A 12,478-nucleotide genomic window follows, 5' to 3' on the forward strand; every position below is an offset into this window, starting at 1 on the left:
CACCTGGAACAGAGACCACCCACCCCAAACTTGGTCAATGGATGACCACCAATCAAGACACCTAAGAAAAGAAGAGCTGTGGTCACATGAACTCACAGGGAGGAGGATCTCTGGCTAAAAGTTTCAGTGTTTCAGGAGAGTGCGGCTGCTTTGAGATGACAGATGCCCCCAAGAGGCATATGTGCTCTATTTTGTGACACTGAGTCAGTTACTAAGCCTGTATGTCAATATCAGCACCATGAGGAAGAGGAGCCTCTGAAAAATGCACCCCAATTCATTATAGTCACCAGAGTGTGTACTCTGTGCAGCCATAAGGTTAACCAAAAATAAAGCAAGCATTTATTAACAAATACCCACATCATTCATTCAGTCCACAAACATTACTGAGTGGCTAAGACAGTCCAGGCACAGGAAATGCTAAAATGAATGAAATCTCAACACAAAGAACTGGCAATGGACACTTTTAAGAAAACCAGAAAATCCCCTTGACTCGGAATTATCTGCTTTCCCCGCTGGCCTGAGGCTGGAGCCTAGGTCCCTCCCTTTGGTGTTAGTACTGCCATGTCCAGGCCCCTCCTTCAAAGAGCAAACACCCAGGACAGGGACCCCATCAAGTTCACATCCTCAGCTTCAACGTGTTCATCAGTTTATCAGATTGATCTTTCCTGTGCCAGGAAAACCTTGACAGGGATATCATGGGGGGGGAGAGATTTTTCTTTTAAAAATAAAATGAAGGGGGAAGTTAGATAGGGAAAGTGGTAGGAACCAGGGAGACCACAACTCTTAAAATAATATTCAAGGGTCACAAACAATGTTGACGTGCTGAATCTACCTGAGACAAACTTGCATCAGACATCATGGGCTTCTGTTTCTTAGTCTGCCTTTTCCTAGACATCAGACTGCCTTTTCCTAGATATCAGACTGAGTGGAATTTCCTTCTGCAGCTCCGATATGTACAGATGATTGTATCACACTGGCCTCAAATACATAAGTTAACAGCAAAACAGCAATTTTTCTCTAGCTAGCCTGTAATTACAAATGTACACATTTATCAACTGGGCAAACTTTACAACTAGCTGGTGTCCCTTCAACACTGCAGAACGGGATTAAAAGGAGACAGAATAAAGATCCCAGCCTTCACAAGCACAGCCTGCAGCAGAAGGCAGGACTCAGGCAAAATACCCATGACAGAAAACGGCCACGGTCAGCAGGATAATGCCATTGATGTTCACTATCGTCCTCCACAAAGGCTTCTCCGAGGTGTCTGTCATCTTCAGCTTCATGGCTGCCTCCTCTTCCTTTGTCATTTTGGGACCCTTCTGCTGGTCCAGACCACAAAACAGGTCATAGGCCCGCCTGAAGCATCCTTTTTTCTCCTCAGGAACTTCTGTGTCAAGGGCAAAGCATAAAAAGATTGTTGGATACAGAAGTAGGAGGCACCAGAAAAGGTTTCCAGGGGAGATGCCATTCCATGAAACATCTGCCATTTTGCAGACATTTCCCAGTTTTCTTGTTTGCAGGAATGAAAATGGTACAAATTTATGTTTGTATAAACATAATTATAAGATGATGTTAATAGATGGATTCTACATCCTTATGATCAGCTTGCCTACGTTTTATCTCTGTTGGGCCCAATGTAAATACATTTTGATTTAGAACAGTCAGAATCAAACAGGAAATAATAGTTTATGAGAGAGAAATGTTAACAATTGGCTGGGGACTGTGACGTATGAAGAACATGGAAAACCCACCTCCCAAACACAGAAACTCATGTCTGTTTGCCACATCACTGAAAAGCAATGAGATTGGCATGACTCAGGAGTGCACTGGCTACACCTGGAAACTCCAAGGCTTCACAACAGATCCAGCCATGTGGTAAGGATTGGTCTGAATAGTCCCTGATACAAGGCAGCAGTGATCAACACTTCCAGGGCTTAAGATCTGATACTGCTGAGTCGAACCACTCAACTGACCTTGCCATTCAAAGTGGATGCCCACCAAGGGAACTAATTCTATCTGCTGAGCCCAGGTGTGGCATTAGAGGTAGGCAGACCTGGGTTAGAATCTCAGGTTTGTGACTCACTAGATACAAAATCAAGCCCACTGTGTTTTCAGCACCATGGTCAGGGACCACTGCTCTCCACTCTCCCAGTTCTAAGAATCACAGACTTACTGAATTGGAAAGAACCTCAGTGGTCAAGCACATACATGTGTCAGAACTGGAACCAAAACCCAGCTTTATGGCCTTCTTTTTTTTTTTTTTTTGCTTTTTTGAATTTTATTTTATTTATTTTTTTATACAGCAGGTTCTTATTAGTTATCCATTTTATACATATTAGTGTATATATGTCAATCCATTTTATGTCCTTCTTAATTCACCTCTCATATTCAAGTATACGTAAAGTTGGATAAATAACACCTTCTTCATTAATAAGATTTCCTGAGAGAGTGCCCAGTGTGTAGTAGGGGTTAGGAAGTGTTAGTCCCCTTCCATTCCCTCTCTTTTCTCTCACACACATAAAAAAGATAGACAAACCTCCTTGTACCCCTCCATTTCAGTAAACTCTACCAAAATAGGAGAATGGGGAGGGATTAGCAAGGAGTTGGGCTCACTAACCAGCCCAAGTGAGAAATGCCTGGTTATCTGGGTCAATAAAAAGTTGGGTGGCCTTGAGAAAGTCTTTATGTCTCATTTTCCTCATCTGTAAAATTGGAAGACTTATACTTGCATTATATGCCTTATAAGTATGATGCAGTGCTAAAATGTATCACTAGACTAAAGTATTCATAATTAAAATGTTATGATCATATCAATATCAGTCATGATGACAATGGTGCTGGTGGTGATGATATGGGGATGATGATGATGCAGCTGCAAGTTTCCTCATACTGCCATTTCTCAGAGAATGTTGAGGGTCACACCTATTGCCTGCAAAAGCCCTCAAGAGATCTTCATTTTCTGAACCTTAATAGGGCAGAGTGTTCAGTCTGATTTCACCATGAGTTCAAGAAACAACAGAATTCAAGTGCTGCCAGGAACCTCAGAAGTCACTAAGCCAGTTCTCTAGTCAGTGTAGGAGTCTCCTCTATGGCATCCCTGTTAGATGCATACTTGCTGCCCACCAGACAAACACAGTTAGAAAACTCTTCCTTAAGTATCAGTAATGACGGTGATAACTATAGCCAATTCTTATAGTGGAGGATTATGCTTATAGTGGAGGATTATGCTATGAAGTGTAGCCTATCATTTAGAATACTTTTGTGAGGAACTTGACCTTTAGAAAAATGGAATCTCTTGCCCAGGGTAGTAAGTAGAGAATTCAGGATTCAACCTCAGTTCTCCCCAAATCCAAATACCACACAGTTTCTGCACTATCCTGCCTCCATATTTCAAGTTAAATTGGAAGAGTTCTTTCCACCCATCTGTCTTAAGCCTTCCCTGTGGTGCAGAGCTAATCTCTTCTTCCACATTAAAACATGCAAAATATGCCTCATCCATGTTCCTTTCAAATCTGATATTCTCACTCAATGTGGAGACATTTTGAGGGGTGGGAGAAGTAGGGGGCATGTTCACACCTGCCTGTCCCAAGGAAGCAGGAAGGGGCAGCCTTTTTCAATACCATGGCCAGCTGCCTATGGCTCTAGGTTCCTTCCAGCACTTGCAGGGTTACATTTCAGAACTGAGAGGTCTTTAGAGATCTCAGAGCAGACTACATCAGAGCTGGGACCATAGGCAAAGCCTCTCCCTTCCTGGGCCTCAATTTCCATGTCTGTAAAATGAGGTGATAAGACCAAACAATCTCTAGGGCCCTTTCCAGAGCTAGTTCTATGAGTTTCCTGATGGCCAGATTCAGACCTTGTTGTGCAGCATCCATGCTCCCCTTCAGATGGAGTGATGAGACCTCCAGCCCAGTACCAGGTAAAACACATATGACCTGGTGCTACCACACCTCTGCACACCGCACATCACCACAACCATCCTCCATGTGTGCACCCCTCCCATCTAGGGAGGAAAAGCTGCAACACAGAAGTTGAGGAAAGCATTGCTCCATGATCAGGATAAGTCTCTTGGCATTGCCTAAGCATTATCTTACTGGACTTCCAGGGAAATTTGATTTTTTAAATATGATGTGGTAAGCTGGTAAGACACAAGACCCTACGAGCCTCTATCCCATCCCCCTGATATCACTAGAACTGACCATAGCTTCGGTTCCGACTTCTTTCAGCTCACAGGCTATGTCCCTAGCCAAGCCCCAAACCAAGTCAGGGTGGCATGTATCTCACCCACGCTTACTCACTGAGCACTAAAAACCAAGGACTGAAGAGCTGGGACGATTTGGTATCCCCTTCCTCCCCTTGACCAGACCTTGAGTAAACTACTCAAAACCCACTTATCCATCTCACCCCACACCCCACTCCTCACTCCCCTCTAGTAGAAAGATCTGAGTTTTGATGAGGCACTTAGTGAAGGCTTCAGTAAGGTGGTCTTGCTGTTGGAGGAGTAACTCTTTAGGGCTTGGGAATAGGCTCTGAGCCACAAATCACCTATTTCAATGGTCTCCTCTGAGGTTTCTTGAATGTCCTCCTCTTCTGCATCCAGGTCAATACGCTCCTCTTTGCTGTTACGCAGGCTCCAGCACAGGCGGTAGAGCTGTGGAGAAAGCAGAACAGGTTAGCAGAAAGATCCAAACAGTGTCTTGGGCCAAGAAGTTGAGAGAACAAAGAGATGTACGTCAAGAAAGGAAAAGGAATGTGGCTCTCAATACCATCAAGAACACAGATAACAGTTCCCATCCACAGCACTATCTCTAAATATGTTGGGAATGTGGATATAAATCTTACACACGTGCACACCAGCCCCTATGCTATGTGAATATTCAGAGGCTATGAGACTGCCTTGAACATAGAAATGTTTTGAATGAATGATCTCTTGTTACATATGATAAGTGAATTTGTTCCATTTAGCACTTGTGCTGGGAAACAAGGCTAGACACCCATTTATCTAGACCAGCAGTGTAAGATCAGGTTTTCTGTACTATATTATGGGGGGAGAATTGTAGACTCTTAAGCCATTTAGAACAGGGAACAGCTGGAGGTGCAGTTTCTATTGACATAAAACCAGAAACTACTTTACTTCAAGAGGAAGCATGTTATTAAATGTGTTTGGGGCTACAATACTTTCAAAAACTGAGACATCAAGAAGCAATTAATACAACGTAAAGTGAGCCTGTGACAGATTTGGCCACTAACCATGATGGCGGTTCTGCTGCTATAAAAGCAATATTTGTTTGATATTAAGGTTGGTCACAGTTTTGAAAATTTGGCAGTGAGACTGAAGGTCTCTCAGGGATTCCGTAAGCCCCTGTATTTGTCCACGCACCAGAAAGGGATAAACAAAACCCTTTCTCTTTCTCTACAGACAAATGCGATCTTGGGTTAACTCTCTAGCTCTGTTCCTTGGAAAACTGAAAAGGATAGAATGTCACCTGTGCTGGGTTATCAGACTATATTGCTTATGGTAAAAATGACCCATAATTGGTAATCTTCATCTGCATTGGGAGGGCTGCGAACATACCCTAAACCAAGGGTGACATCTAGAGTTAAAGAAGAGTACTTGCGATTTTTAAAGTCTTGAATCAATTAGACTTTGATACTATTTGAAATTTCTTAAATTCTATGGGCAACTGTTTGGAGGCTTAATTGGGAAAAAATAAAGGGTAAATCATACTTCAGATTTCCCTCAACGTGGTGATTTTTATAACCAGGTATGTCCCTTGCTGGGACCCCTGGAAGCTATGACCAGGAGACTGTTACAAGAAATATGTGTTGCTATCTGGGGCATAGCATCCAAGCCAGGGTGACCCCTGTGCCTGCCCATGTGATCTCATTCCCTTGTACCGAGCTGTCACTTGGGGAGCAGGATCCAGAGAATAGCCTCTGGAGTGAAATGAGGCCTGCTGTGAGGACTCCTGCTGAAGACACACTCTTAACACTGCTCTACTGGGAAACCATGTTTTCTGTCCTGTATCCTTCTACATGACACCAAAAGCAAGGATGGCCTATTTTAGTCATGTGAGTTGGTGACGTCTGATTGAGCCAAAGGCAACCAAGATGGGTGTTGCAGCATGAACATGAAACCAGGGCAGGACAGGTCTCCCAGATGGATACTCACATGCACATCTGGAATGGGCTTGGTGAAGAGGGAGACAGCCAGGATGATGATGAGAGAAATGACAAAGAGGATGATGGCAAAGTACAAGTAGTGTACACCACAGATAACTGTGGGACAGTTGCTGGGCTCCATGCAGCTCCCAGTTCCATAGGCAAACTCAGCAATCATACGGGACACCCCAATCACAAATCCAATGATCAGTCCCCAAAAGGCTCCCTGTGAAAGAAAAACCTGGGTTAAGAAACACTGTATACAGAAAACAGCTGCACATTCACTGTGGGGACAGAGGCAAAAGAATAACAGTGAGAGAAATGAGAGCTCCAGGCTATCTAAAACGGAAACAGTGGAGTTCAGAATATGGCTAGGAATGTTACATCAGGCCTTCAGTGGTTGCGTTTACCACGTTTCAGTAATGTGATTTTACGTAAGTCATAAAACAAGGATTCACAAGATAATGGAGTAAAGTGTCTAATAACTGGTTAGAATAGCAACCTAAGGCCTTAATTCCAAAGGCCTTAATTCCCTTTAACTTTAAAAATAATTTGAATTTCTCTACCTGCAGCTACTTTTACCATCAGCCTCCAGATTTAGGCACATTCAGATGTACAGCAATTACTTGTGAAGTAATTTGTATTCCTTGAAGACATGGAAAAAGAAATTGGGTCTTTTGGGGACAGAGGAGAAAGGAATTTTCCATCACCCCCTTTTATAGATCCAAAGTCACTGTTTTTAATTTGAGAACATAAAATTATACTGTGTGTTTTTACATTAAATTTTGGGTTTACATATTAGAATTATGGAAAGCCCTTAAGAGACTAGTAACATTGGGGGACAATTTTTCAGGTTTTTAAAAAAACCCTTTCTTTCCTCCCTCCCTCCCTCTCTTCCTTCCTCCCTCCTTTCCTTCCTTTCATCCTTCCTTCTTTCCTTCCTAGAGGACAAGGTCTGAGTCTACAGGTCATATTTTAAGAGGACCAATGACAAAGCAGAGTGAGCACATAGAAGGGTGGCCAAAAGGAGCCTTCGTGATTTTGTCAAGTGTTGGTCTGAACAGCTCCTTTGCTAGCCATCTGTACCCCGACACTGTATATTACAGGTGTGCTAAATTACCAGCTATTCTTTAAACGTGTCATGTATGTTCATGTCCTGTCTCTTTGCACAGGTCATTCTCTCTACCTAGGAGGGCACAGGTTTATCCCTTCCTGGGAATCTTGCCCTAGCTGGAAGGTCTCCTCTCCTTCTGCCTAGACAGAACTGGATGGGTGCATCCTCCTTGCTGTGGCTGCAGCACTGTGGACACACCTCCACACCAGCACCGACCACACTGCCGTGTAATCATGCATTCGCTCCTGTCTCCCCATCTGAACTGGGAGCTTGCCCAGAGAAGGAACCAGGATTCATTCCCTGCGTGTTGCTAATGCCTAGCCCTATGCTGGCATCTGGAAGTGTCTGCTGGATGAATAAATGAATAAGGAAGAAGAAAAAGATGTTCCGTTTGTCCCTCACACACTTTTTCAGTAAAAAATTTATTTCTTAATTTTAGTTTGTGTGAATAGTATTGATAAAACTCGCTTAGGTTTTCCTTTTCTTTTGGCAATTAGTCTGCTCTTATTCCTTTAGTCTCTATTCTCAAGAGGCTCTTGAAAAATCTGGGGGACTTCCTTGGCGGTCCAGTGGGTAGGAATCCATGCTCCCAATGCAGGGGGCCTGGGTTCGATCCCTAGTGGGGGAACTAGATCCCACATGCATGCAGCAATTACAAGTTTGCATGCCGCAACGAAGATCCCGCGTGCTGCAACTAAAACGCAGCAACAGCCTAAATAAATTAATTAATTAAAAGTAAAAAAAAAAAAAAGTTAGTGTAGCTTAAAATTTATTTAAAAAAAAAAGAAAAAAGAAAAATCTGGGATCCTTTGAAATTTTCCTCAAGACTTGGTCACCCCTCAGCAAACAGAGTGCGAGATGAGTCCTGAGAATCACTTTGCAGTTTCTGTGTGCTACTCTCCAGAGACTCTGGGCCAGGGCTTCTCACCCTCAGCACTGTGACATTTGGGCTGGATAATTTTTTGTTGGGGGAAGTGGGGTAGGAGGGTGTCTTGTGCATTGTAGAATGTTGGTCTCTACCCACTAGATACCAGTAACATTCTCCAAATCATAACAATCAAAAGTGTTCCCAAATGGGAATTCCCTGGCCATGCAGTGGTTAGGATTCCGTGCTCTCACTGCAGAGGGCCCTAGTTTGATCCCTGATCAGGGAACTTTAAAAATCCCACAAGCTGCACGGCGTGGCCAAGAAAAATAATGTTCCAAAATAATGAAATAAGGGCTTCCCTGGTAGCCCAGTGGTTAAGAATCTGCCTGTCAATGCAGGGGGCACATGTTCAAGCCCTGGTCCGGGAAGATCCCACATGCCGCGAAGCAACTAAACCCGTGCGCCACAACTACTGAGCCTGCACTCTAAAGCCTGCGAGCCACAACTACTGAGCCTGCGAGCCACAACTACTGAAGCCCGCGTGCCTAGAGCCCATGCTCTGCAACAAGAGAAGCCACCATAATGAGAAACCTGTGCACCGCAACAAAGAGTAGCCCCCACTCGCCGCAACTAGAGAAAACCCACGTGCAGCAATGAAAACCCAACACAGCCAAAAATAAATTAAATAAATAAATTTTTAAAAAAAATAATGAAATAAGAGAATGTTGCATTTATGATGTGAAAATTAGTCATCTCATTTCCTAATTAAAGAGATGAATTTAGTGCACCATTAAAAGAAATGTTCCCAATACAGTAGTTATTGGGTGTTTACATACCCAAAAAGCACTCCCTTTAATAACTTGGAATACTTCTGAAGTTAGTTGAAGAGTGGTTATAAATAACTGCCAAATGAAGGAGAACAATGCAAACAAAATGTGTTTATTCCTTTCAGAGTGTCATAGACATGGACATAAAGATATATAGCTATATCTCCTACCAAGGAAATCAAAATAGTAGGATAAACTGAACCTTTCCTTAAGGAATTTTGAAATGTAGGTAATAATCTGGATTTGGGGTATCAAAGCAATTTCTGTTTGACCAAAATTTTAAAATATGAAATATAATTTTAAAATTTTCACAGATACGAAAAAAAATGTTCCAAGACATCACCAAATATCCCCTGGGAAAGGGAAAAATTACCCCCAGTTGAGAACCATGACAATCTATTCCAATTCTTAGCCTTACTTTTTTTTTTAATATTTATTTATTTGGCTGTGCTGGGTCTTAGTTGCGGCACACGGGATCTAGTTCACTGACCAGGGGTCGAACCTGCGCCCCCTGCATTGGGAGCTTGGAGTCTTAACCGCTGGACCACCAGGGAAGTCCCTAGCCTTACTTTTTGAAAGCTCTGGTCCATTGCTGAACTGAGTCTGCTTGTGGCCCACTGCAATACCCAGCTGGGCTTCTAGCCACACTTTCCTTACCTGAATTTTAGAAATCTCCCAGTGAACCAGTTTCTGTCAATCCCTATTGAAACGTATTCCAAGATGTGTGCCAATTTCCCTAACTTGCCAAGATCACTTGCAGGTTTAATTCTGATCTCTCAAGGCCACTTATCCATGCACCCAGTTTTGTGTTCCCAGCAAATCTGGACTATGTTCCTAATGGCAAATGACAAAGGAAGAGAGACACGTGTTGTGATTCACACACCTCAACTCTGGGTCACTGCAGTGAAGTGTTTCCCTGATATATATCTGTCTCTGTCCTATTGAGAGAAAGGGGTTGTCTAACCAAAAATACATCATTGTTTATATTGTTTCAGACAGTCAGCTACATAGTCAACACCCCTGCCCCTTCCCAATCCTTCCCAGGCATAGAGATGGTTGGATACAGAGACACTGAGCAATATCCCAGTCAGAAGCCTTATCCAAAGGCATCCTTTTCGTGGTGCTTCAAAATCTGCAACGTTGCCCCACTGATGGCCCAAATTCTTCAGCCTGGCTTTCAAAGGGACTGTGCCTAGTCTAACCTTAACCTGCCTTTCCAGCTGAGTCTTCCATTATCCACACACACAAACTCTCTCAACAGGTGAGATTCCTGACAGTCCCTCATCCCTATCCTGCTTGAGTATCACTACTTAGTCCTTCACTGGGCCCTGAAAAGTGCTGGCTGGAAAATCTAGCTCACTGCCGAACCAAGGAGGTAGCCTGTGCTAGAACTTCCTCTGGAGCTGCTCACCCAGGGGCTACAAACTTCCCAGGGAGTGCCATGCAGTTGGGTCAAAATCACCAGGAGTGGATGGAAAACATACATCATTAGTTGGGAATTAATTTGGAACCTGCAGCAAAGAGAAGAGGGAAGTCCGAGAGAATGTGAACCCAGGAGAGTCCCATGGTCCCTGGAGGCTTTTCCATATAAACCGTCAGCAGCACATTCATTCCTGCTTAAGATCTCTGGGAAATAGAATCCCTCCCAGAGAATATACAAATCCAGATGGGAATTTCTCTTCCAGAATGATTTTTCTAGACATGTATGATACCTACCTGCTCATTGACTCTCTTGCAGAAAATAGCAAGCAGGAAGACAGCTGCAATGGGTGGTCCCAAGTAACTGGTGATGGACTGGATGTAATCAAAGAGCTGCCCACTTTGTGCTGACTGCACAATGGGGACCCAGGCAATGCTGATGCCAATCAGCACCAGCATGAACAACCTGAAATCAAAGCCCCCACAATAGCGTGTCAATAAATGCCTCCACATGAATAAATATATATCACTGTGTGTATATATATATATAGATAGATAGATATATACATATGTGTGTGTGTATAACTAGCAAATATAGATGTACACATAAAAATAGATAGATAGATAGATATAAAGTTTTATATGACCACAGCAAGGAAAAATAATTAGCAAATTCACTGAGACTCTTTTCTTCTGTATTCTGCTTCTTCAGGAAAATCTTCTTCACCTGTAAGTAAAATGCACTTGATTTTCAATAGTAAAGTAGACCCAGTAACCACCAGGAGAGAATCCCACTTTGAGAGGCAGTGGAGTATAGGAACAGAGGTATGGACCTTGGAGCCAGCTCTCCTTTTTTTTCCTTTGGCACGCCACGTGGCTTGCAGATCTTAGTTCCCCAACCAGGGATTGAACCTGCGCCCTTGGCAGCGAGAGCACAGAGTCCTAACCACTGGACCACTAGGGAATTCTCTAGCTTTCCTCCTTTTGAGTTTCACTTCAAGTCCTGAACAGATTGGAGGGTTCCTTATAACCTCTGGATTTAAATAAAAGGAAGGCTGTGATTCTCTTATCTCTCCTACCTGAATTTAAGGCAAGAGTCTTAAGCTAACCTTTGCGGGGCAGTGTTTTCACTCACATATTTCTCCCTCTAAAATGCCCTTCCCACTGCCTCCCATTTACCCAACTCTTATCCACCATTTTGGATGCTGCTCCCCCAGGAGCCTTCCTCAGCTACTGCATGGTGCACTCATCTATCCCTTCTCTGAGCCCTTGATTGCTCTTACAGGTGCCACAGCAAAGTTTGGAATTGTTTCATGTAACTGTAAGTTCATCTAGGACAGGGACAAACCCCTGGGCAGCAGTCATTGGATGCACAAAAAATATATGAGCCCCAACATAATCTCAGGCCAAGAGGTCCAGCCCTGAGCAAAGCAACAAAATGGTTTTCTTCCCCTGTTGCATCTTGAGCCTTATAAATAGCAGAAAAACACCAGTAAACTTCTTTCTAAGGAAAACCCAGTCAGGGTAACCGTGCTGCTTCCGGTGAAGCAGAGTGGTGGACTCTGGCCCAGTGGTCAGACCTCCCCTGAGTGCCAGGTGTCTCATCTCCTGAAAGTGGCCTGCCATTTTCCTTTCCTTCCCTTGCCCTAATCTTGCTCATGAGATTTATGAGGTGGCAGCATTCCCTGGGAACCTTTCCCTTGACAGACATCCCAGGGACTTTTTCCACCTCCCTTGAGGAGGTTGGCCTGCCTTAGCCCCATGGAGAGACACAGCAGAGCTTCTGCTAATCCTCTATCCAGAGCATCTGCTCCATGATAATCGGGATAATGGGCACACCTGACCCATGGATTAATGCTTACTGCATTACTGGAGGCACCTGGGTCTAAAAGAAGTCCAGTGAGGAGAGCTGCAGTGTGGAGGGCTGAGAAAGAAAGCGTGAGACAGCATAAAGGGCCTTGGACAAGGACTCAGTTGGCCATGGGTTCCAGTCCTGCCTCTGCTTCCTGATTTGGGCAGGACAAGCCTCATCTTGTTTATTGATAAACTGAGGTTAGATTAAATGATCTCTGATGTCATTTCCTGCTT

The 12,478-nt window shown here is 43.7% G+C and overlaps 1 protein-coding gene across 2 annotated transcripts in view; it reads right to left on the reverse strand.

Moving 5' to 3' along the window:
- Positions 1-547: 547 nt before the first annotated feature.
- Positions 548-12,478, reverse strand: part of SLC5A1 (solute carrier family 5 member 1) — a gene marked incomplete at its 5' end in the record, with an annotated part of 52,192 nt that continues 40,261 nt past the window's right edge. The window contains 4 exons of one of the 2 annotated variants that reach the window (XM_082852875.1): positions 548-1,387; positions 4,546-4,651; positions 6,173-6,388; positions 10,688-10,856. In XM_082852875.1, coding sequence (XP_082709001.1) covers positions 1,170-1,387; positions 4,546-4,651; positions 6,173-6,388; positions 10,688-10,856 — 709 coding nt within the window. In that variant the 3' untranslated portion in view covers positions 548-1,169. The remainder of the gene's footprint in view (positions 1,388-4,545; positions 4,652-6,172; positions 6,389-10,687; positions 10,857-12,478) is intronic. The other variant, XM_082852876.1, reaches the window with a different exon arrangement.

Source organism: Leucopleurus acutus (assembly GCF_964270905.1).
Source record: "Leucopleurus acutus genome assembly, chromosome: 13".
Taxonomy (NCBI): domain Eukaryota; kingdom Metazoa; phylum Chordata; class Mammalia; order Artiodactyla; family Delphinidae; genus Leucopleurus; species Leucopleurus acutus.